This window comes from Artemia franciscana, chromosome 21 (genome assembly GCF_032884065.1).
Source record: "Artemia franciscana chromosome 21, ASM3288406v1, whole genome shotgun sequence".
NCBI lineage: Eukaryota > Metazoa > Arthropoda > Branchiopoda > Anostraca > Artemiidae > Artemia > Artemia franciscana.
Window position 1 is genome coordinate 17,798,003 of NC_088883.1, and position 26,917 is coordinate 17,824,919.

The 26,917-nt window shown below is 35.8% G+C and overlaps 1 protein-coding gene across 1 annotated transcript; it reads right to left on the reverse strand.

The window, feature by feature from the left end:
- Positions 1-26,795, reverse strand: LOC136041036 (ubiquitin-conjugating enzyme E2-22 kDa-like). The gene is made up of 5 exons (XM_065725566.1): positions 26,641-26,795; positions 14,410-14,562; positions 11,837-11,919; positions 6,080-6,243; positions 1-204 (listed from the first exon to the last, which is right to left on the reverse strand). Exons 1-5 carry the CDS (start codon positions 26,704-26,706, stop codon positions 68-70), a joined length of 603 nt encoding a protein of 200 aa, XP_065581638.1. The 5' UTR covers positions 26,707-26,795; the 3' UTR covers positions 1-67.
- Between the last annotated feature and the right edge of the window lie 122 nt (positions 26,796-26,917).

The following is a 26,917-nucleotide window of genomic DNA, read 5'->3' on the forward strand; positions in this document are numbered from 1 at the left end:
TTTTCGCAGAATGTGACGTTGGTTATTTTACAAAAAAAAAGATAATAATAACAAAAACAAATAGAGCCTACGAAAAGATTGTTTCAGTGGCTTTTTCTAGATTCCATGAGCATGATGAGAGGGCAACTCTGGCAACATTTTCTTCTACACCCATATCTATTAGACGTCTAACCTTTTCATCACATTCGGGCACTTTATACGGACCTGGAACAGAAAAAGATTGTTCTTCAAATTATAATTTACCAAGAATTATTAGTAAACTGATTAAGCAAAGCAAAACACTCATGACGTCTAGCCTTGCTTCTCAGATTCTCTGTTGTTGTACAACTTTCACTAGATAATTTTCTAAACAAATAGCAGAGCGCCATAGACTATCTAACAATTTTTATTTCCGTATTTACTTAAGACTAAAGCTTTTCCTTTCGTTGATATAAGGGTTACGTTTTTGATTGTAGTACTGTCTTTAATTTTTTCAATGAAAATACGCACTTTTCAATGAAGATCCAAAAATTTTTTTTTTCAAAATCTAAGGGCAAATACCCCTGCCCAATCGACACCCTCACCTGATTAGTGCTAGGGCTATTTTTTGGTCAAACTACTAAGCCACTCGGGTCACAATTCTCAGTTGACAAAATGGGATATACTCCCAATAGCCTTTTTTGCTCATAAAAAAACTGAAGCCTGATTTTGCATGCATGTTGTTGCCGTTTATGAGCTTATACAACTGAATTGCCTTAATGCTGGTCTCTTTTCTTTTTTTTTGCATTCATGACTAAGAACTGAGGATTGAGATGAAAAAAATAAAATCGATCAGAGAATTAGTCTTTAGCAATACAAGATCAAATAGATAGCGTGGAATTTGTAAGAAGTGATGCGTCTACAATCTGTTTTTCTTTTTTAGTCTCATCATTCAGAACGTTCAATCGTAGAAATTTTTGCAATGGCTTGTTGGATCACAATTTATAAATTCTAAGTAGTCTTTTTACGGGGCACGTCAAATCGATGGGTCGCTAGCCACCGTTTCAACATCCCATGCACAATCGTAGCCCCACAAGAAACCAATTCAAAATTCCAGCGTCAGAAAAGTCTGAAGGTCCATAAATGTGTCTCCTGGAGCACCATGATAAATGCAACTGCAGGAACATAAGCCCCAAATTATACAAATAGCCCATATAAGATAGATTCTTCATAAATACACATTCTTTGAAAGGAGGACAGGTAACACATTGTTGAAATGACAGTCACCCATGGTTTTCACTATGCATAACTGAAGGTTCCATAGCGAGGCTCAAAGAGAATTTGCTCCCTCCAATTAATCCAGCGACCATTTGTTTCCATAAATAGTAGGCAAGGGTTTCCTATTGCAAATCTGAGGCTAACTATGAAATATAGTAATCCACATCAATACTCATTAAGTACAGAATTCACAAATAATGGAATAATCCACAGATATGTAGCGGTGAAAGGTATATTATTCTCGATTTCATTTAACGGAGATACAAAGAAGGCATTATCCAAAACCTGGGGGCGGCAATTTTTTTTTAATAAAAAGGCATTTTTTCAAAATCTGGGAGTAGGGGGGATTGACACAAAATCCTTTAAATTACACATATAAGCTTGATGTGTCTCTTCTGGTTTGTTCATTACAAATCTGAGTTTTCAAATTACTGATTTAGGTTAATATTCAAATAAAGAAATATAGAATCATGCACGTCAAGTACACAGTTTAGAAGGCATATGACCTTCCAAACTTCACACATGCAGATATATGTCATATGTTTCGACAAGTAACCATTTACAGATCGTTACGGAGTGGTCGTCATTGATCAAATGCTAATCTTCGAAGATCCTTATGATCCCAATATGATTTTCTTAAATTAGACACCCTTAGTATATTCCCCCCAAGCCACGAGTTTTTAGCAAAATGTTGCACCCTGTTGTGGGCAATTAGCCCCTCCAATAGCCTCCTTACCCCGCCCATGGCGAATTTTTAGCAGAAACTTAGGCCTCCCACACCTCGTTTGTAGCAGAATCATGCAAAGATTTTCAATATGTATGATAGCGTAAGGAATGTGGACCTTTGGCCCCCACCATTGTCAACTTTTTACCAGAAAGGTTGGCATCTTGGACTTTGTCTGAATTGGAGTCACGCAAGGGTTTTCAATCTAAATGACTGCAGGATTGGTGTGTCCCCATGGACACTTCAACATTTACCTTGTCTTTTAGTAATAAGTTGTGTATGATTCATCTTGTTTAAAACAAAAACATGCAAGAATATCCTATCCATATGACTGAAGGTAAAATGTGGACCCGTGGCCCCTTCAATACCACCTCGACTCCCAACTTTTCAGAAGAAAGTTGGGCGGATTTTGTTTTTCCACCAAGGGTTGAAACTTATGGGGCAAATATGTCTATTTTTGGCCAGAAAGAACTGAGTATGATATTTTTCAGAGGTATGTAGCCTACCCCTTTTCCGACCCTTGCACGAAAACGCTCAACCCCACTTAAGGCGTACGCCATTTCTGAGTACCACCAATCTTGTGTATTAAAGCAGCTAGGTATTACTCAAAGTTTTAACAATATTTCACAACACCGCACAATGATTTGCAGCGCTGATACTTTTTTATATTGAAATCTGTAATTTTAATTTTGATCATCGTTCTCATGTTTTACAGTATCAGTGTAGCTTCTGGTATAGGCTACATGATTAGGTCGACAATCGGCTGTTAAATCATGGCCATCTTTGATAATACACAATTTGTCACTTTAGCTTGTTAGTATACCTTTCAATAGCTTTTGAATATGTATTTGAGGCTAAAAAACTAGATTGTTTTCGTATGCACTACGAATGGAACTATAAGCAAAAATTGTTCAGTACGTTTAAGACAGGAGATGATAGTTGGTTATTTCCTCAAAATACATTTTACTGATCTGTGACGTGCATTGGAGGCTAATATACATTTAGTTATGGAATCATGCTGTTCCTATTATAAAAAGAATAAAAAAATCAGAGCCAAGTGACAGGGTTCACGTTATAGCCATAATTTTTAAAGCACAAGCTTGTATAAATGGTGTCTTTTTTGGAATAATAAACTTGGTAGTGCTCAAAAAACTAAAAAACAATTAAAAAAAGAGAATAAAACAGGTATTCAGCAGGAACAGCATACTTTACAATCATTAAGGAACATGCCCCAATTTTACTTAAACACAAAATTGATCTTGGGACAAACCACCGTGAAGTTTCGAGAGGTTGACAATTACATGGTTTAATCAATGGCAAAGAAACAATCAGACCTTTGCCGACAGACCTTTGTCAATAAAATCAACCAAAAGCTGCTGCAATATATAACGTTACCCAGGCAACGTAGATGTAATTTCCACGTTTAAGTTTGATATCTTACGTAGGCTAATTTCAACTCATTTCAAGTTCTAAATTCGCTCTTTACTTTTCACTCATCTATTTAAGCGATATCCGTCTAATGAGGACACCAAAACATACAAGAAATGAAAGGTTACAAAATAAGCCAAAAAAAAAAAAAAAAAAAAAAAAAAAAAAACTACTGTATGAACCACAAGCCTATGGCCACCTGTGTTTCATTTTTGGCGATGCCACAGGTTCTAGTGATACCGATCCTGCCAGTAGTTTGGTCTGTTGCGGTGCCACAACTTCTATCAGTACTGCTATTGAGAGTGTACCATCTACAGGGAATGACTGTCAGGACATTTTGCCCAGAGGGTCCAAGGCCCGCTGTTGCTTTCACTAGATCGTTGAAGGAGGATACTGAGACTCCTCTGTTACCATCTAGGTAAAGCAACCTAAATAAATTGAGCCTTTAGCGGTTATTGCTGTGACTGATCAACTCTCATCACACCACTACAAATCCCCAATGCTCAATGCCAGAGTGAAGAAGAGAATTCTCCGACTCTAGAAGCTGGCGCTCTTATTCTAAAAATTAACCCAGTTCCTGGGTTAAGCTCTCCTAAACTGTATCTTCTCTCACAGAAGATCTCAGTGATATCTATCCATGAAACTCTCCCTGTACTAATCGTCCTTATCAACAATCTGAGACTATAGCTTGGTGAAAATAATAAAATATAGCGTATATCACGATTCACAAGTCGACGGCTATAAAAGAACTTAGCTATTTTCCATCAAAGATACAAAAGCTCGAGAAACCACCTGCAGGATTCTGAGCCAATCAGTGACATCGAGGGGTGACGTTGTGTAACCTTCTACGCGCCGAATCAACGGCTTACCCTCTTCGCTGGGACACTACAGACTTTAACCGCTGCAATTTCTCCGTATATATGGCCGGTGAGTCATAGCCGGTCTGTCTATTCTAAGCACTCAGCATTTTAGCGAGCCGTAGTAACAATAGACGCGCGAAAAAGTATTAAAAGAATAGACCCAGCTAAAAAGCAGTCAAATAAACAAAAAAAAATAATAATAATAAAAAAAAAAATCAGACAAAATAAGAAACAAAACTCTCATAGAATACATTAAGGACAAACCGTGATGCAAGAAGGATTGTGCTCTAATTAACCCTCTGGGACTATAATAGTTCTATAGAAATTAATTATAATAATATTGAAGTAAAATTGTGTTAGCGGTACGTTAATACAGTTAAAATATTTGTTTGTCTTTAATTTTTTTTTATTTTACAATTCCTGAACCTTGTTAAACCAGCCCAACTCCCGTTATTTTCATCTGCCGTACTTCTATTCGAACAAGAGAGACAGCAAAGGAGAAAAGAAAAGAAAAAACACAATACGACTAAAAAAAAGAAACTAAAAATTCGACGGTGGTCCAGAAATCCTTTATAACTTTTGTTTGCCTAGAAATAACAGACACTTTGAAAAAAAAATAGGTAAACCCTGTTTTCTCTCTTTTTACTCCACTATCCTCACATTGTTTTGTGCAGTGGGTTATAAATAAATTATTATTATTATAAGGAACAGGTTTAACCCCTCTCCTACCTACTATAGTTTAGTTTTGCTTGTCTGCAAAATACTTTTTTATATCTTTTGTACTTATACAGAAAACATATTTTTTTTCTTCTTATCTAGGCCAGAGGTGGCTAGGTCATTGGTTTTCAAGGCCGAAACAGGAGCCATAAACTTTTTAGGGTTTCAAGTCACATAGATGCATTACACACAGGAGTGTATGTATGAACGATGGATCATAAGTTCCATGACTTCCAGGGCATTTTCGTGAATCAGTATCTTGTCAGAAGTACTTTAGAACAATGCTTTATTAATTTCTTTTTAAAGCTGTTATAATAGGAAAAAATGAGTTAATAAAAGAAAAAAAATATTATATTCATAGACAATCACGTAAGTAGCGCAAAAACGAATAACTTCCGCAATATTTCTACCCATCATTAAGTGACTTCTCTTTCCTGAATTTAAATTTAAAATTCAAATGAAGACCATTAGAACTCAAAATGGAGTCGATTAGTAATCGGCTCCTTTTTGACTGCATGTCACAACTCCCAAAATACAAGTTTTATTGTCTAGACCAAATGCGAATAGTAAACTCTTCCATTCATGAAACAGTGTGATTAAGGGAACATATTATCACACCACTCTCATAACAGAGCATTCGTTCCTGAAGTATTATGAAATAAAGTGAAACAAGAGTGGAGGGTTGAAGGGACGGCAGCCCTCCTAATAAGCAGGTCATTTTACGTTTGTTTTGAGTTTTAGTATCGCTCTTGACTATTATTTAAAAAAAACGTTCTTTTAATATAGTATTGAGAATATTTCAGGGAGTTTACCACCAGAATCATAGTTTAGCTTAGATCAGGCAGATCAGCCCTGTTTAACTTATTTGGCGATTCTAGTGTATTAGGTCCTTTATTGGAACGTTCTGAATTTTCTCTAATAATTTGAGTTAGATAATGGTTCATGAGCGTCAGTTTCGCACTGAAAAACAAATCACTTAATAATGGCGGGTACAAGTACTGTCAAAATCCTGTTAAAACCTGAGGACCCGAGGCCTCTTGCAAAAAAAAACACACTTTGAACTTTCTTTTTTACATAAAAACCTCCTTTAGAACAAAGAGATCTGTCTACTTACTACCAGCATATACATTATTCCAGTGTTTTGCCGTGAGAGTGAAGGTCTTAAAAGATTCTTTATATTGCTTAGCGACAACGGCATCTTGCGGATCATCTGGTTCTGCTGCTGCCAGTAGCGCTTGGAGGCTCAAAAGCACTGTCCGGAGCGTCATCGCTGCTGCCCTGAAAAAAAAAGCATAAAGGTATTAAATATGATCAAGGGAGAAAAGACGACAGAAAAAAAGGAGGAACCCATTGACCAAGGATATATTTTTCTCACAATTAGATCATTACGTCGCAATTGTCCATCTATCCAATTTGGTTTAAAGGAATAGATAAATTCCGCAAAGAAAAGGCGATATAGTAAAGCTAAAATGATAAGGTATAACAATATAATAAATATCTAATTTATTAACCGAACAATAATTGTATTATATGTTTAAATTTTCTCGAAGACGTTACGTTACAATATTTTTTTTTTCTTTCTGAAAATTAGCATACTACCATTTTCAAGGAGGCACACTCGTGCCTCTATAAAGAGGCGACCCACGACAATGTTAAGCGATCTTCGGTTCCAGTGGTTCCACTGGAACCATTCAGCGGTTCCAGTGGTCGCAGAGGGATGGGGAGGGATGCATTTCGTAGCCCGAGCTCCAACTAAGAAACCTGCAAAATTTCATCCCCCTCCAACGTTTCCTTCATGGGGAAAATCTGGCCGAAAGTTTCGACCCGTCAACCCCAGCCCCCCTTTAACGTTGTCCGATCGGGCTGAAATTCACAAGTTAAGGTCCCCTAGGGCCCAGGAGCTTATCCGCGAAATTTCAGCTCGATCCGATAACTCCTTCCCTGTTTTCCAGAAACCACGCATAGCCACTTAAAATTCATTTTCTTTTTTTTTCTAGACGCCTACAGGTCACATCCGACATCGGATCTGGGTGTACGAAGACTCATTCGATGCGGAATTCTCCGAGTAATTTTCCTGGAAAGTTTCGTAGGAAAATCTTAACCCCCCGAAAGTTTCGACCCCCAACCCCACCCCCCCTTTTAACGTTGTCCGATCGGGCTGAAATTCACAAGTTAAGGTCCCCTACGGCCCAGGAGCTTATCCGCGAAATTTCAGCTCGATCCGATAACTCCTTCCCTGTTTTCCAGAAACCACGCATTAGCTACTTAATTAACGCATTTCTCTCCATAAGAGCCCATGTTAATTTGAAAATTTTAAAAGTTATTGAGAAGTTATATTTACACACATGCAAGTGATTAGCTCAGTCGGTAGAGCGTGGGACTTTTAATCCTTGTGTCAAGGGTTCAAGTCCCTTACGGGCGGTTTTTTTTCACAACATCAAAAAAATTTTGATAACACCTGGACAGCTTATCATTTGAGAGATAACAGAATATTAGCTTCTTATGAGCAAAAGAAACATTTCTGTCATTCTATCTATTTTTTTTCTATTTTATACAATGATTTAAAAGCGGGGGGGGGGTCCTCTCCTAATTCCTGTACGAGGAGTACAGGAATTATTAAATTACATCCACCATGGATTGTAGAAAAACGTACAGAATTAATATGAAAAAAAATTAAACCTGTACAAAAGAGTCTTTAAAAGCGGGGGGTTTGCCTCTCCTAATAGTCTTCTTATAGTCCTAATAGTCTAATAGTCCCATGTTAATTTTTGAAATTCTTAAAAGTTACGAATATCAACATTCAAGTACATCAAAATAATCAGCTCGGCACGGCGAGAATGACTGCAAGCATCATAAAAATCCAGCTCCATTCCAGAAATGCACGAGTTGACTGGAGCTGTAAGATACATGTCCAAAAGAACTGACTTTTGACCCTGTTGGGGACTTTGCAACTGGGGCAATCCTCAGCGATGTCCGAAATAAGTGTGATATAAATGTGCTTTAAGTATATATTTTATAGCCTTTAAGTGCTCATTGCCAATTTTTAGGTGAATTTTCAAATGTTTTGAAGAAGTTTAGGTTTTTCTCGATTTAATGAAACGTGGATATTTACTTATTTTATATAAATAGTTGCTAAATAAGATAAATAATATATAATTTACTATAATTACCTAAAGATGTTTCCTATATGAGAAGGCATTTTTAGAATAAATTCTTTATTATAGGCTTTTGGACGTAGCGATCAAAATAAAAGTGTATAATTTTGTTAACACCTGGACTGCTTATCATTTGAGAGATAACAGAATATTAGCTTCTTATGAGCAAAAGAAACATTTCGGTCATTCTATCTATTTTTTTTTCTATTTTATACATTGATTTAAAAGCGGGGGGGTTGGGGGGCGGCAGCCACCCAACTTCCTCTCCTAATTCCTCTACGAGGAGTACAGGAATTATTAAATTACATCCACCATGGATTGTAGAAAAACGTACAGAAATAATATGAAAAAAACTTCGTTTTCTTAAAGAGAAAAAGAGGCTGCGTCCCAAAGTCGAACCTTAAAACGTACAGGAATTAGAAGAGGCAGTTGGGGGGCTGCCGCCCCCCAAACCCCCCGCTTTTAAAGACTCTTTTGTACAGGTTTTTTTTGGGGGGGACTTCATTGTTACTAATTACTAGTTTCGGCGCAATGGTTCTCCTGTCCTTTTGTGTTTAACATTTTTCGAAGTTATTCCATTATTCATTCATTTCAATTTTTTGTTAATTAAAAGAGGGCCTTTCCGAAGCCAAGAGCGGGGGGTTAGCAAAAAAACAAAAAACCTGTACAAAAGAGTCTTTAAAAGCGGGGGGTTTGGGGGGCGACAGCCCCCCAACTGCCTCTTCTAATTCCTGTACGTTTTAAGGTTCGACTTTGGGACGCAGCCTCTTTAACTCTTTAAGAAAACGAAGTTTTTTTCATATTATCTGGTATTAAAAGCGATCTAGGCAGGTCACGACTTTGGGAAAATTCCTAATTCTTTTTAGTCAGCTAATTGATCTAATTTTTGAGCGATTTATTTATCGCTGACTTTTTAGTAAATTAGTTTTCTTTGCTTCGTATTATATTACACAGACGACGTCTGTTTGTTAAACAGCCAAAATCATTCGCTTAAGTTGTATTCCCAACCTTCACAAAATTCCTTGTTATCTTTTCTTTGTATGTGCTACATATTAAAAAATAAACAAATTACGAGTTGATTTGATTATCAGAACTTTTCACGGGGAGGAGGGAGAGGGGGAATTGGTCAAAAACTGCGAAGAAACACTCGGACAAGATAAAGATTAATTTCATTTTGCTAAAGTCGAATTATCAGTGGATATAATTTCCAGCAGTAGTTTAATCGAAGAAGTATTTTTTTTTTGTTCTCGCGCTGCTGAACAAAGAAGTTCGTAATATTAATGGTAAGATCGTCAACTGTCTCTCAGGAGAATACAAATTGTATAAAAGGCATGATTCTGTAAAGGATAAACAGGAAGAAGGTGTTGAATTCACGTTAAATTGACAAAACGGATTTGCCACCCAAAGAATTAAAGAAAGTAGATAATTTTTTTTACGAGTAATTTAGATATTTCGGGAGATATGTGCAGTGGAACATGCCTGATTGCTACCGTATTATGTAAAAACGTAGTTAAAGCAAAAACTATTATTGGGTAAAAAATTAACTGAGCGAAACTCAGTTCCATAGTACTATGTATAATATAAAGCAATATTAATTCCTGAAAACGTTGGCAATTTTTGATTTTTCAATAATATAAACATATAAAAGGTAAATTTTTTTAAAATATGTTCTGTTTTAGGATAAGCCCATGCGATGCTCTTACCTTTAGAAGACCTAGGGGGTTGCAGCCCCATTCTTGTTTGTGGTAATTTCTGTTTGTTTTGGGCAGTGTTTATTCATTGACACTAATTTCTGTTCTTTTTAGGTTCGAATTATTTATTACTGCTCGTCTTGGGTTTTAATACGCCTCTGTACTTAACTTGAAAAGATGCATTTTTGGACAACGTCTCTAAAAAAAAAATCATTTCAGTTTTCAGTATTTTAATTCTAAAACTGGTTAATATTAAGAGTATCTGTAACCCCTTCAAAGTTTTTCTGTTTAAAGATTAAAATACTGGATTGCAACTTAAATTTATACAATGTTTGAGTGTTCAGTCAAAATTTTAATGACTAATAGTTTTCTGCTTTTATCTTTTGACATTGGTTTTACAACAGAATTTTTGATGGATTTGGAGGGGAGAAACTTTTGATCATAAGAACTGAAAATCCACACAGAATTTTGTCTTCTATGGGGCTGAAACCATCCTTACCCCCCATCTTGTAAGCATCCTTGAATATAAATGCATCTTAATCCATTATTTGATTTAAAGGATTTTGTTGCCTTAAAAAAAAAAGAAAAAAGAAAGAATAAGACGTCATGAGTTAATACAATCAGATTTGTTTCCTTAATTTTTTGCCTTACTTTTGATCCTGAAATTTTAATTGAAGCGTCTATATGACTAGAACTTTTAAAGCAGATCAGCGTAAAAATAAGCTCGAGCTTTTAAGATAAAAACGATGAACTATATTTTTCTTCTGAAGTTTATGGTTCTCGGTGAGGTCTGCTTTGTCCGGTCTATTTACCGCAAAAGCTTCAAGCCGATTGAAGAAAACAATAGTGTTGTCCAATTTGGGGTATGATGAGTCGATCTGTTCCACCTTTTAAAACTACTTTTTCCTCTTTTTTTTTTGTCCCAGAACACATGCCCAGTAAGTTACTGGCCTATCGAAGACAAAATATTGGTTGCGACGAATCAAAACAGCAATCTTTTCCCATAGCTTTTGTTCTCATTGGTATCCCTTTGTATCTGTCTATATGTCTCAAAGCCTAAACCATTCTTAGAAAATAAGAATTATTGGCCTGATTTCGGGTGTCTCATTAAAACGCTATCAGTCTTCAACATACTTTTGTTTTAATCTAATTCTACTTGACAGTGTATACATCCACTGAAATTTTCAAAGCTCTCGGGAACGAAAAAAAATTGGGCCCATTCCGAATTGACAAATCCAAAATTAGTTTCAAATGCGTTTTCAAAGTTATGAATGTAATTTTCAAGCTGATTGGAGAGAAAATTAAAGGTTCCGTTTTTTGTGCCCAGAATAATTTGTATGTAGGTCTGGAATGGTCAAAAACATCCAAAGTCAAGTAACAGGGCTGAACCCTATTCCTAACTGATAAGAAAAACGCTCTGAATTCATTTTCGGGCAAAAGAGTTTTTATTTCGTGTTTTTCTGAGGTTTTCTGAGTGTACACAATTAGTTGACTGACATAAGTTTCAAGGTTTCAAGAAAAATAGTCTGTTTTTTCGGACGGACCACTGAAATCCATACCCCACAATCCATACCAAAACTTAAAAGACAACACAATGCAATTCGAATGTTGCAGAGGTCTTTATTACAGAACCCCTTTCAAAAACTTAGAGCTTCTTGCAATACATTTTATTACTCTTAGTGATAGTATACATTTTTTATCTTCTAATTAAAAGCATGGTGAAGTATGCTCCATTGGCAGAGCCAGTTTGGCTGTAGCCCTTTGTTCATAACCTTAAGAGATTGCGCAGATTCGCGCAATGCTAAAATACTAAACTATATCTAGGGGTACAGAAATAACACCCCCCTCTCCCACCTCCTGCAGTTATGGCAGTTTCAGACATGAGTTTGGGTATGAGTATAGTAGCTCCCTAGACCCAAATCCCATCATATTCAGAAAGTAATTAGGCTAAACCTTTGTATAAGATGCTTTACTCTCTTACAGTGATATACCCTACAATTTGTGTAAATATAGTTAAAGACTTACCATTGGGTTTTTAAAATATCTAAACAAATGGCCCCAGTTACGGAAGATATATTTGGATGCCAGATTTTTGTCAAAAACTTAACCTGAAAGGAGATAAGGAATTTTAAAGTGAAAAACATGCTGTCAGACTTAATAACAAAGCAAAATGAGACTGGACTATAAACTGTACTATTGGAAAAAGTTCACTTTAATCAATATAACCTCCCCTTTATAGTCGACCTTCTTTATTTTTTCTATTTCAAGACGTTCGTTTTTTATGAGCAAAAGCGAAAAAGAAGCAAAAAATGCTCTAAATATAGATATTTTTCACACTTATAACACGTCTGTTTTCGCCTGGCCTTGTTGCTGCATAACCTGGCTCCGTTTCTTTGTTTTTTAAATGTTGAAATATTTCATTACTACAGCGCACATTCTCTCTTTATTTAGCTTCTCTCTTTTTTTCCAAAGAAAACTTCAACCAAACTTTTAATGAAGCTAAGTACAAGAAAAAGCATATTCAGCACTTCCTTTAATATTTTGATTCTCCAACAGTTGTTTACGACCTATAGCCTGCATAACAGTAATACATTACGAGACCCTTGCAGGCGGTACGTGAAATCTGTTGGGGCATTGTTTCTATACTCTTGGAAGGAACTACTATAAGGGTAGATTTAGATTATGGATTTCTGTCTTACTTTAGTTGAAGGTGACAAGATAACTATGAATTTTAAGGGCGCATTGTAAGGCTTTCTCCCAAAAAACAAAACAGAAAAAGTATTCAAAATATAATGTATTCGTTTTTTTTTTTCAATGAAAAACCAAAATATTGGCAACCACCATTACTGCAGAATTGACTAGGTTTGGGTTAGCCGTTAATCCAACTAATCGACAGACGACTCCGACTGCTCTAAACCACTTGTCTTCAAGCAGAATGGTGCACTTCAAGCAGAATCGTACAGCGAAGCCTTAGATATTTCTGGTCTAGGACATGTTTAGCAGAACATAGATATGGGTTTTTCGTAACACTTTTTATAATTCATCTAAACAAAATGACGTACAATGTGGGTTGGTTGGAAGCAAAGGAGTAGTTGGAGCTTCTGGTAGACTAAAAAATTCGCAATAGCAACTATAACTGATGTTAATTGCTACACTCACTGATTTGTCTCGCATTCAGGGACTCTCTTCAGTGACATACTGTTGCTAGAAGTAAGGAACTATAGTCCTTTACTGTAAAAACCTATGTTATTTACCTTTTCTTCATCTAAAGCCATCTGCTTCATTGGTGCTGGCTCTAGGCTTCTGGGGACTAGGTACAATCTAGGGACGCTAAGCAAACGCCTGAAAGTTTTTTTTGCGTAGCGTGATTAATATTGGTTAACACCAATCAAAAGGACATAAAGAGAGTAAATTAACTTTATAGGTAGTAGTTACATTTTCCTGCAGAACTGGATTATGCTTCTTGAAGTACAATATTCTTAATTTGCTATACTGGGGCAGCCTCCTGTGTCCCCCTCCTGTTCTAAGTTGTCATTTTTTAACTTTGTCTTTTATTTGTGTCTTTAGATGGATCAAAGAATTAGTTTTGATAAAAGACAGCTTTTGATTCAAGTATAGCCCCCTGTTGGGTCCATTTGAAGATAATTCATTTCATATTGGACAGAGCTACATAATCTCTACAGAAAAAAAACAGCTATGTGTAGCTTTGAACCACACAATACTCTAATGACAGACTTTATTCCAAACAAGGTTAAGCCTGGGGAACTTAGTCCGCAAACAAAATTTAACAGGGTAAACCCCATTTTAAAGGGTTAAATGGTATACTGGCTGAATTTCATAATGTTCAACTATGCCAGGCTGAAAATTACATTGAAAACCCTATTGGATAGCTCTTTTTTCTGCTGAAGTACCTTGATTTTAGAAAGCCACTAGAAAACGATACAATTCATTGAGTCATATCCTAGACTCAAAGAATTATCTAGGCCAGACAAGATATCTAGAAATGTATTTTTGAAGATCCTCAAATATAAAACAGCAGATCCCCCACATTGGTTTCAATTATCAATCCCTTCATTACTTATTTGGAGGTTTTGAATTCCTTACCTTCTTCAGTACAGAGATACCACTGGTTTGGAAATTTGAAAAGGATTCTTAAAGACCATTTAGTAAAGAATCAAACAGAACAGTTCTTTTTTCTGTGAAGTTGATGTCCTATGAGTGTTAATTTCACGATATATGTCAGTTTTTTATTGATATACACGTTTACACGATATATTGCATGTTTTTTTTTTTTTTTTAATCTGTTATGTTTAGAGAAAGATCCATTTTTGGTTGTTCCTCATATTGTATATACTTTTTTTTATTCCTCTTGTATCCCTGACCAAGGAGCCTTTCGAGGAGGAGTATTGTGATTCCAATTTGTATTTATTAGTGAAAAAACTCTCTGAACTCAAACAAACCACAGGCAAATTTTATGAATTTATTTTTTAGGAAATATGGAAATTGTTTTTTTTTCATATTTTTATAGGATATTCCTAGAGCTCCTCAATGCCTCCGCAAACGTACCTGGTCTTAATAAAAAGCAATTAAATTCTTACTTTTGGGGGGTTGAATGGATAAGTATCTGGAATGACAATTTCTAAGTTGTATTTGCCTCCTTCATATGGTGTATCAGGGGGTCCAGATATCATCCCACTTAATTGTGTACAAGTATCATTTATTGGTTCCAGATGGATTGACCATTTACATCCCTGGAAATATTAAGAAATTGGGTTTAAAGTACAACTGAATATTCAAATTAAACTCCAACCATAGAATGTTGCTTCATTACAATAGTTTTTATATAACCTAACCTTTTCTTTCAAGACCATAAGTAGAATCAGCATTACCCATACACACACAAGTATAAAATGAGCCATTAATGGCAAAACACATACAAAGAAAAACTTATCCCTCATTCTATAAAAATCTTACCCCCCTTTTGGATAATGCTAGAATATTTCTGCTTAAAACATTATTTGACTACCTATGTGCCAAATTGGGTAAGCCTAACTGTACAGAAATATAGAGGGACACAACTACAACGGGGACACCGGAGGAAACAGGGGGATGTAAATGACGACCAATGGCGCGTAACTATTATGGCGCGTAACGACTTACGCGCGCGGGGGGGCTTGGGGGGGGCGCGAAGCGCCCCCACCAACTAGGTGTTGGGGTGGCGCGAAGCGCCACCCCAACAGCTAGTATATATATATATATATATATATATATATATGTATATATCATCATCACCATCATCATTTTATTTATAACCTGTGAAAAAAGAACTGTCCAGAGTCTAGAAAAGACGGAATTAAAATCAAGAAAGAAATGACAGAAAAAAAAAAACACTTCAACAACTACAAACATGGGACTAACAGATATGACCAAAAATGGGAAGAATCCTAGCATTCAGTAGAAAAATCACGAATAAGTTTCTCAATAACCCCAGCTGTGTTTATAAGCCAATACTTTCTTTGCAGAAAAGAGTTACTTCTCCATGTTGGCAGTTCCATCAAATGCTTTGCAAATCTAAAATAAACTGCGATGAACTCGCTTTTCCTTGCCACAGTTAAAAAAAAATTAGTAAGAGCAACTAGGTGAGAAACTGTTAGGCTGTTATGTAACTGAGAACAGTGTACTCTACTTAGATACAAACTTTTGAGGATGGGGATTTACAGGCACCCCGAATCTTACAAGCATAATTTTTCAGTGCCAGGTTTGCAACTCCTTTAAGGTTTGTTCCAATAGGCATACCCAGGTAACTAAGGCTACTTGTAAAAGGAACTTTAGAGACCAATAGACTTATTGAACTTCTATTTTCTTTGTACTTAAATGGTAGAACAACTGCTTAATCAGTTTTAAAACCTCAACAAATGTGTTCATACTCTTCTTGGATAAGCTCCAAAGTTGAAAAGCATCCTTAAAAATTACAGGAAAGATTCAGTAAGTCATCCAACACTTTCACCTATGCACTTGCCATATACTTACTATGCTGTAAAAATTTGCTTATCTCGTATGTGCAGACATAGAGATTAAATTTTTATTAGATGAAGCTTCTGGACATCCAAATGTATTCATTCCGTGGTATATTCAGAAACAGAAAGGAGAACTGATTGCAAATCACATGTGAAGCAGTAAAAACTAAATTCAGGTTACCTGAAAATCTGGAGGTATCTTTCAGAAAAACTTCTTTGCATCATTTTTTTTTACATACTATTTTCTATTTTGCAATCTATTTTCGGCAATTTAAGGGAGACACCACTCCCGGCACTTATGACAGGAAGCATCCCCTCTTCTGCTTGTTTTTTAGTGAAAATGGCAAAAATAATTCAGTAATTATTCTCATAGGATTTTCTCTCAGTATTATAATCCTGAGTAATATTTTTTATTATAGGTCAATGCCAAACATTGTGAAATCTAACTAGCTTCACCGGGACTAAATTCACTGAAAAAGCTTCGTCGTTTGATAATCTTTATAAAACATCCAATTTAAGACCAATACATTCACTTAACTGCACAAAAGTTATTTTTATAAAAAATACTTATCACTTTTTGTACTTAGCTGGTATACCATACAAGGAAAGAACCTTCTCTAGCTTTTCTATCATCTAAATGAAATGCCTGTTCTTCATAACAACATAACTCTTACTTCCTTACCTTAAATTACAACTGGGAACAATCTGAAGGATTTAATACCTGTAGGTCCCACAGTAATGTATTACTAATATTAAGCTGATGATTTGAGAAATAGACATAAATCTGAATGGTAATTTTTGCTTAATGGCACTGTTCCTGTAAGTCAGCTTATCCTGTGAGTTAAGTTTCTCAATCATGCTTCTGCTTAGTATTACTCTACTCTGTGCAATTTTATCCTTGAAGGTATCTAGAACACCAAAAAATATTAATTTTTCTTTGAGGGAATTCTAGAGCTTGGTAACTCCATTGGAGAAGCAGTGGCTTGATGTCACAATCAGCAAAGCATCTTGATGAAATTTTCAGAATGTTCCCTTGCAGAGTTTGTGCTTGGTAACAGGGAAAAGACTAAATGCTTGCATAAGATGATTTAGGTGCAGTGATTTTTATCCCTTCATATTTGTCTTGAAGACAGGCTTGTATAAATTTTTATACAAGAGATAAGTCACTCAATAAAGGTCAAGTCAAAGCCATGTAGAAAGGATTGATGACTTTGGCATCACGAAACTGATAGATATATTAATGGTCCCTAATGTTTCATTGAATGAGGAGCCAACAAAATTGGCATGCGCGTTCAGTTCAAGTTCATCCTCAACAATGAAGCCTTGGCATTTTTCCTTATTAATTTCTTCAAGAGGTAAGTTATTTACAGCATACCCAAAAGTTTTTAAACCGAAAGTGGAGGATGTGGCATTTGGACCCATTGAAGTATAAAATTTACTGACTCCACTGGTAACCAAGTTGATTTATGTCATGCTGGAAAGCATCAGCACCAAGAAACATCTCAATTAGTTTGGAGTCATCAAAATACAAATTTAAAGAGAACTTGTACTGTAGATTGGGCATCACTGATAGAAATATTGCAGGGATAGGACACAAGATACTTTTGTAGAACATGACTTTTGACTAATAAGGATCTTGAGAAGAGAGGGGTAGGTAGCCCTAGGGTTACAGACTCTGATCTGTTGAGTTATTACCTGTTAGAAAAAATCTACTTTGAAACTTGGTTAGTTATCCCTACAGCATACTTTGTTGACAAGTCTCTTTTGACGAACTCTATCAAAAGCCTTAGCAACATCAAAAGGGACTAATCAACTAGAGGCTCATTATCAACCAGATCTATAATGGTCAAGTCAGGAAAAAGCCCACCATGACATGCCAATATTTTAAAGTGGGATTATGGAAATATGATGATGCATGTCTGTTTTTTAATGTGTGGTCTAAGATCCTTGACAAAAAATATCAAGTCTGATAGATGTATTTTGGATAATGTTATCCAGTATTGTAGTTTGCATTGTGGTTTTTAGCCAGTCCCCATGTGTTCCGAAACTGTATCCCATGTTGAATAAGCTGCACCAGCCCACATCCTTTATGGAGGTTACCTTACTCTTTTTATCTAAAAGCATTTGAACTTGACCCCCTCCATTCTGTATACAAGAGCTTCTTCCTGCCTCCTTTTGTTACTCTTAGATCGTAAATCCCTAGAGAAGTGCCTATCAAAGTTCGAAAACTGACGCTATTTTACTCTAAAGCCTTGTGTCAAGTTTTGTCCAAACTCTTGAAAATTGTAACTTATGTGTTTTAACAAACGCGCTTCTAATTTGTTGGCTTGTTGACAAGTTTTTTTTGTGGTGATTGAACTGTAATTATCAAAGCATTATTTATAGAGTTATTTCTGGTTCAAACGTAGCCCAGCCCCTTTATCTCAAATGGCTGAATTTATCCTTATACTGTAACCAAAAATTCACAGATTTTTTTTAAATAGGACTATATTGCAGAACAAGCAAGGAAACATTGATATTTTCTGTTACTTAGCTAGGAAGAAGGCAAACACATTCAATCAACGCACATTTTAGTGTTCTTTCCAAATATACTAATTGCTCTAATCACAAATTCCATTTTGACCCCCTAAAAGGGCCTCACAAGATGACATATTTCTGTCACTACACAAAAAATGACCATTGCTAGAGATAGGTACAACATTGGTTAAAATATCATCTTAGCATCAAATGGGTCTTTAATTATTTAGTAATTATTATATTATTATTTAGTAAATACAGTAAGTACTTAAATAATTTAGGCTACAAGCTAAGTAAAAAGAAGGAAATAAGGTTGAACCTAAAAGGTTCATTTAAAGACTCAAAAAGGAACAGCCAGACTTTACAGATCACCCATAAACCAATGGACCTGTAATAAATCTATTCTAGTCATTAAAACAAAAATCTTAAAACAATGAAACTTCTCTGCCAGTGACAGGTAGTTTCCTGCAAGACACTTGCATGACAGCATATAGGTAAATTCTGCTGATTTTGATTTTTTAATTGACTTATGAGAGCATGATACTGCCACACAAGGGTTAGAGATTAGCATTAAAACAAGCGTAAACTGGAAATCCTTCTACAGTGAGGTGCTGAAGTGTTGGGTTGGACACCAAAAGCCCATAAGAGGCGAGTGCATAGTAATCACTACAGACTGGTGCCTTGATTTGATGAAAATACAACAGGGAGAGGCCTCTCAGGTTCATGAATTTGGAGGAATCAAGAAACAGCAAAAAAAAAAAAAAAAAAAATCATAATCCATCTCCAGACAGGTGGTTAGACTCTGAGAAGCAACAAAGAAAGTCAGATCCCTCTCACACCAAGATATACGAAACCCAGTTTAACAATTAGGAATGGCTGTTGTAGAGCCTGTTCTACTCTGTCAGAACTTGACTTAATTGTCCTGCTTTTGGTACCAGCATTGAGAAAGCAGACATAATCCTCTTCCAGGGTACCTGGTCTTGAGCACCTATGGGTGCATCTTCAGGTCTTATTCTTGCCTTGCTTAGGAGCTGATGTAGACTACTGGACCATCTTGTTCATAGACAACCACATGGTTGTTTCCACCCAGCAGTCATATGGTTGAAACTGTAGATGATGCAAGATAGAATTCATCTGACATTCCAAAGAGATGGCTGTACCATTTCAGGTTAAGTTGCATAGCTTGCAGAGTAAATGGAATTATGCTTGGGTGAGACACGAGGTTGGTGTTGCTGATAAATTCATACCAATAGAGTCTCTCTATAATTCATCATCTGGATTGAGTTGCATCCACCCTCCTCAAACATGTGGTAGTTATTGGTCAAGTTTCTGTGCCATATAGCAAGACTGGGCATGTTTTAAATATCAATATCTTGGTGAGTCAGATGATAACAGGGTTGTGCCAAATTTTGCTGAGTCTTCCTAGGATGAAATTTGCCTTGGCAATTTATGTGTTGACATTACTCTTGACTAACCTATTACTTGACAGAATGCAACCCAGGAACCCAAGTCGTTCACAACTGCTACTTGGTTTTACATACCTTGACTGCTCCAGCTGGTGTTGACACAATTTTGCTAACTTCTTCTCTAATGACTGTTGGTGCTGCATCATGTTCTTTGACTGTGTCAGGTTGTCAAGAAAGTCAGTGTTGCTCAAAAATCTGTTGCCAAACTTCAGACCGAAGTTCAGTTGTGTAGTTGTCCTCATCATTGCATAGTCAATGATGCAATCAATTAGTTTGGGATCTGGAGCCCATCCCTGCCAAATTTCTGTTCAAATGCTGAACAGCTGGCTTCATTTCCTGTTGACTTGGACACAGCTTGAAATTTGTTCATACAGTCTAAAGAGAGAGCAATAATTCTGAAATGAGTACAAGCCACAGCAACTTCCTATCTACAGAGTTAAAACACCTTTTTTTTTTATCACTTGCTGTATATTTAATATACATTTCCTCATGGAATAGCCATACATGACTTCTGTTTAATTCTTCTGTTTCTTAGAACTATATAAGAGCACTTGTCAAGGAGGGTCATTGCAAACAGTTTAGGAGGTACAAAGAGCAATCTTATGATTTTGTAGTTAGAGCATTGATCCTTTTAATTTCTATACTGGCAGTGTTATTCCAACCCACAAATCCTTTAGAATCCTCTCAATATGCCAAACTATGCAGAACAGTGTTAAAGCCACAGCAGCAAAGAAGGAGCCTTTATTACAGGAACTTCTTCTGAAGGGTTTTTTGGCAAAGAGAATGTGAACATCAATATCAAGTGTGTTGAGAGACTATGGTACTCTTTGAGAAAAAACCTGCTAGAAATTAGGGATGAGTGATGTGCACCACAAAAAGTACAGCACTAGATTCCTATTCCTTGAAACCTACACACCAGAAGACTACCTTTGCAATTTTCTCATCCAGGCTTCACAATTACACCTATCCCCTGGGTCAAATCCCTTACTTCACACAGCCAGGAGGCTGAAAGCAGGAGCAAACCCAGGGGGAAAAAAGTAGATACATCACCCCTCCCCAAAAAATGGGAAATTTGTCTGGTAAGGTCAAAATTCTTATAGATCTAAAATAATACAAAAGGATAATGTATGCTGTAAATCTTATTGTGATGAGGGTAAAAACTGAATGATTTATTACTTTTATAAAGTAAAACTTAAAACAATACTGTCTTTAAGGCTAACCATAGTCATTTTGGGTCTTAATCCCTTCGATGTAGAGCAGTGTATGCACAAAAGTAGGTAGTGTGGGATGATCTCCACATGAGAGTTTTGTTTTATGAAAATAAAGTTGGGAACAATGGCAGGCTGCTGTCAAGTAAGCCATGTGCTGTTATAACCTCACGCTCCTAATATTGTTGAACTTCATGCAGATTATTCATGTGCTTTTCAGAGTTTACATACAAGTCTACATCCCTTTTTGTTAATTAGTCATCCATCATTTCAAAACAGATAAAAAAAAAAAAAAAAAAAAAACTCAAAAATAAACAGTTGGTTAAGCAGACCTTGGTTGGTTGATACAAACCTTAGTTAAAATGGGAAGCAATTAATATACTTAAGGGGGGGGGCAAGATTACAATGGAGTTTCATTTATGAGTGGCCTCTTTCAAGGTTGGGCTGCCATACTTTGTGAAATTTTACCCCATGTAGTCTATGTTCACTGTGCAAATCACTCCTTAAACTTAGCTGTGTGTCATTTGTGGAACATACCTGTTATAAGGTATTGTCTATGAACTTTGAAAGAAGTAATGAATTTCTTTAGAATTTCAACTTTATGCTCAGCAATTTTCAAACAAATTGTTTGAGCAAGTAATCTAATCAAAGGGAAAAAAGAGTAAGTTTGAACAAATTTTGTAAGACTAGATGGGTGGAGCACTTACAAGCAATCATTTCATTTAAAGAGAAGCTCATTATTATTTGTAAAACTGTGAGGGAAATTCAAGAACATCCTGATTCAGATTCAAAATGTTCAGGCAAAGCTTGTTGTTTGCTATCTGCTATTGAGAGATGCAGTTTTGTTGCAGCTATGGCTACTGTCAGCCAAGTTTTTAGTCTGTCACAAAATTTGTTGACATCTTTGCAATCAGAAACTATATATCTTGTATACTTCATCAAACATGCTGAAAATCTTAAGACTTGAGTTAAGAGACATGAGAGAGAGGAGTGAAGCTATGTTTCATCCACTTTTTGCAGAAGGGACTGAATTCTGTCAAGATTGTGAAATCAGCATTGGAGTACCCAGGTGAGCTCCAAAACAAACCTATAGGAATAATTAAATAACAGCATCAAAGGATCCTGAAACATAATACTGGCTTTCTGTGTTTATCCCATTTATGAACTACTCTCTGTAGCAGCTGCATCAGCAATTCCTTAGTCACAGAAAGTTGCTACAGTCACTGCAATACCTACTTCCTCAGCACTGTATTTCCCTCGACAATGGAAAACAAGGGATAAATTGGATAATCTGACTAATTTTTGGTATCTTGATGCAGACAGCTATACGGGAAGCTTGCAAGCTGATTCAGCACCAAACTATTTCATAGCATGCTTAAAGGAATGCAATAAAAACATTTTCGCCACTCTACATTAATTTTTGAAGATTGGTGCAACAATTCCAGTCACTATAGCTATGTGCAAGCATTCTTTTTCTACCCTGAGAACAGTGAAATCTTATACCAGGAATGCCTTAGGTCAGGAATGGCTTAATAGATTGACATTATTATCCATTTAAAGAGATGTTCCAGTATATGCAGAAAATGTTTTGGAGAAACTAGCCTACAACAAAAAAAGTAGCTTGATTTTATTTTATAATTACAGATTTACAGTCTTATCTCAATAAAGAATGTAGTTTATATTCTATAAAACTTTATTTTCCTTTTTTGCTCTCAAGATTGTCAGTATGTTTAAGAAAGTATAAAAGATCTATAGTTTCTGATTGCAAAAGATGTAACCAAATTGTGTGACAGACTAAAAACTTTGTTGACAATAACCATAGCTCCAACAAAACTGCATATTTAAATAGCAGATAGCAAAGAATAAGCTTTGCTTAAAGATTCAGAGTCTGAATCAGGATGTCCTTGAATTTTTCTCATAGCCTTACAGATAATAATGAACATCTCTTAATCTTAAAGATTCAGAGTCTGAATCAGGATGTGCTTGAGTTTTTCTCATAGCCTTACAGATAATAATGAACATCTCTTTTAAGCAAAATGATTGCTTTTAAGTGCTCCACCCATCTAGTCTCACAAAATTTTTTCAACCTTATTTTTTTTTTGTCCCTGTGATAAGATTACCTGCTTGAACAATTTGTTTGAAAATTGAAGAGCATTTAGGTGAAATTCTAGAGGAATTAATAATTTCTTTAAAAGCTCCTAGACAATTTCTTATAACAGATATTTTGTACAAATAATGCAGGGCTAAGTTTAAGGAGTGACTTGAACAGTGAACATAGACTGCCTGAGGAAAAAATTCATAAAGTATAGCAGCCAAACCTTGAAACTGGCAACTCATAGACAAAGCTCCATTGTAACCTTGACCCCTTAAGTATTTTAATTGCTTCCCATTCCAACTAAGTTTTATATCAACCAACCAAGGTCTGCTATCAATCAACTGTTTGGTTTTCAAAAAGTTTATATTCTTTTATTGCTGCTTTGAAATGTTGGACAACTAATTAACAAACAGGTGTGCAGACTTCCATATAGCCACTGAAAAAGCATAAACTATGTGTGATTTAAATGAAGTTCAACAATCTTAGGAGTCAAAGGTCATAACAACACGTGGCTTACCTAGCAGCAGCCTGGTTTTGTTCCTAACTGCACTTTAACAAAAAAATTCTTATATGGAGATCATCACACATTCACACAATACCTACTTGTTGTGTGTACATTATTCTACATTGATGGGATTAAAACCCATAATTTGTATTTAAATTTTATAAAATGAACAAATCATTCAGTTTTTATCCTCATCACAAAAGATTAACAGTATACATTATCTTTTTGTATTACTCAAGATCTATAAGAACTTCAACTCTACAGGACAAATTTCAGGGGGATGTATCCCTATTATCCATCCCCCCTGGGTTTGCATTTGGAGCAATAGGCAAAGTGTAAATTTTCTACATGTTGGGAAATACAAATTTGGGTACCAGTATAAAGCTGGGGAAGTTGAGAAGGAAACACTAGAAAATTCTCAAAACAAGCTATAAAAAAAATCATAAAATACTTAGGGTGCTAAAATGATAGAAATAATTCCTAAAACTACTTCATTTTATTTAACTTAACCCCCTCTCTTAATGTGCAAATATATAGCCCAAATTATAGTCCTAAATTTCTTACACATGTTCTGTTTCTTGATTTTGTCACTGCTGATTCAGTTTATGGGTATTAAGTTGAAATAGAAGTTACAGAGGGAAGAATACATTGGAAACATACAATTTGTGATATACGTGCATACATTATGGGGGTTAAGGGTACAGTATAGTGCTATTAAGAATGACAGAGGGCCTACATAAGAATGCTAGGTTTTTTTTTAAGTTGCTTTAAAAATTTGATGAGGTTTCTTCTTTGGCTCCTTGCTGTGCAATGATACCCAATGAATTGGTATTATGTTGTGTATTTCAGAAGAGGGGATAAACTAGACTCTATCTGTCTTACCTAAGGCAAACAAAAAATTATTGGCCAATTAGCCTGACTTCAGTTGTGGTGAGAATACTAAAGCACATAGTCAATGATTCAATCCTTAAGCATTTGACTATCAACAAGATCTTGTTACCGAGGCAGCATGGCTTCCAGTCAGGGAAATCAATTAAAGCAAACTTTTTGGAATCATACAAGGAAATCACAGATTGAATTGACCACAGACATCTAGTTGACCTGCTGTTGCTGGATTTTACCAAGCCATTTGACAAGGTTACTCATAGTTAACTATATTCCGAAATATCCACTGTTGGCATCAATCAGGCTGTTGTAGACTGGCTAATGAAATTTCTTACAAATCACAAGCAGAAAATTTGCTTATTTGCTACAGATGGCCAACCAATTTACTGTGACAAGGCCAAAGTAATGAGTAGAGTACCAAAGGGTATTGTACTGGGTCCAACTCTCTTTCTGACTTACATCAATGACATGTTCAACCATATAAATAATGGCAAGCACCTGTTTGCTGATGATGCCAAACTCCTTGGTATTGTATATCCTTAAAGCATCCAGCTAGACATGGATGAGCTATAAGATTGGACCCAAGACTGACTTCTCTAATTCAACATAGGCAAATGCTCTGTATTGCACTTGGGACCTAATAACCCAATGGCTAACTACATAATCTATAACCCCATCAAAAAAGTAAGAGAGCAATTAGAGAGCAGAGCAGAAGAAAGAGATCTTTGTGTCATAATTAATGATAAGTTTCAATTTCATAGTCATGTTCAGTATGCTGTTTCCTGTGTAAGTTCTAGTCTTGGATTACTAAAACGGCCTATTTGGCTAATAGCAGACAGGGATCTATATTTAAAAAACTATATAAAGCTCCTGTCAGACCCCATCTCAATTTTGGCATGTGTTTTGCTGGTCATTCTTATTGACAAGATGTGAAACTCATCAAAAATGCACAGAGATGAGCAAAAAATGTATAAATTCTCACATCAACCTGATATGAGGACCATCTCAGATGCCTCAAACTACCCCACTTTAGTTTATAGACACTTGCATAGTGCTATGATGCTTAGGCTACTTATGAGCTGCAGAATGAAAAGTCAGCAATTTTTAGCAGTAATCTTAGTTCTAGCCAGCATAACATGAGAGGACACTCCAAGAAGCTACCAAAGTCAAGCTCCCAATCAAGAGCTTGCAAAACATTTTGGTAAAATTCTAGTTAATTGACTTCTTACTATCTCAGAAGGTTAGGAAAATGAAACTTTCAGGGATGAATCTACAGACTAAAATATGTCCTGGGAAGGTATTTTGAAGCAACTACCTCAACTCCTTCTCCCTCTAGAAGGCCCTGACCTTTGATGACCTTACAAATATGTGTGTTATAAAAATGAAACCTTGCAAAATAGATCTTCTGCTTAATTGAAGTACAACAAAATTGTCTTTAGCTTCATAACTTTGTTCAATTGCATTTTATAAGGTTTTAAAGACATACAAATACATTTCCTAAATTTTGAAAAAGAAACATTGATATGGTTCAAAAATTCTACTCAAATAACAGGAATTGCATTTTCAGAATTAAGGCAGAGAAAAAGCAACTAGTAACTGAAAATTAAGGTAAAATGTCATTTTGTCAAATATTCAAAAGGTATAGACCTGTCATGTAGGCAAATTTCAGGGCCCTCTAGAGGGAGAAGGAGTGGAGGTGGGTACTTTAAAATACCTTCCTGTGACATACTTTAGCCTGTAGACCCATCCCTGACAGTTTCATTTTCCTAACCTAAACCCTTTCCAAGATAGCAAGAAGTCAATTAACTAGAATTCTACCAACATTTTGTTTTTAGAAGAATCATAAACCACTGGAATCAACTAAAAGATTCAACTCTCAGTACTCCCTCCATCCAGTCCTTCAAAAACCAACTTGACAAGGAGTAGGAGAAGAAGCAGTGGATATTCGACTGGCAGTCATCAGCCCAAGAGCAATACGGGGCTGGAAGACCTTAAAGCTCTCAGATGGATTAAGGTAAGGTGAATTGTTTTAGTAATCCTCAGGGAAATAATGGTCCAGCACAATAAGCCATTCTATACTATAGCCTAGCAAGTCACTACTACAAACAAAAATATAATAAGTCTATCATTAGTCACCTCATCACTTTTACAAACTTCTTTCAGCTCTCTTTTTATCCTTTGGTAAGCAATATTTGTTGTCATTTTTTGGAATTTAAAATCTTGTAATCAAACTCATTTATCGTATGGCCATGCCATCTATAACAGTTTGTGTCTTGTTATGTAAACCGTTCGACCACACCATAAGTGTTCTGGCCACTATTGGGTTCAAAAAAGCAACTTTTTGAAAAAAGGACACTTTTTGGCATTTTTTCAAAGTCAATAATATATGAATTTATTTTCAGTATTTTCTAAA

Excerpts from the sequence above, each read along its gene's own strand:
- LOC136041036 (XM_065725566.1), bottom strand. The coding sequence starts at position 26,706 with ATGACAACAAATATTGCTTACCAAAGGATAAAAAGAGAGCTGAAAGAA. Across the intron at positions 14,563-26,640 it reads AAGTTTGTAAAAGTGATGAG|GGATGTAAATGGTCAATCCA; the intron begins GTGACTAATGAT and ends TAATATTTCCAG. Across the intron at positions 205-6,079 it reads GAATAATGTATATGCTGGTA|GTCCGTATAAAGTGCCCGAA; the intron begins GTAAGTAGACAG and ends TTTCTGTTCCAG.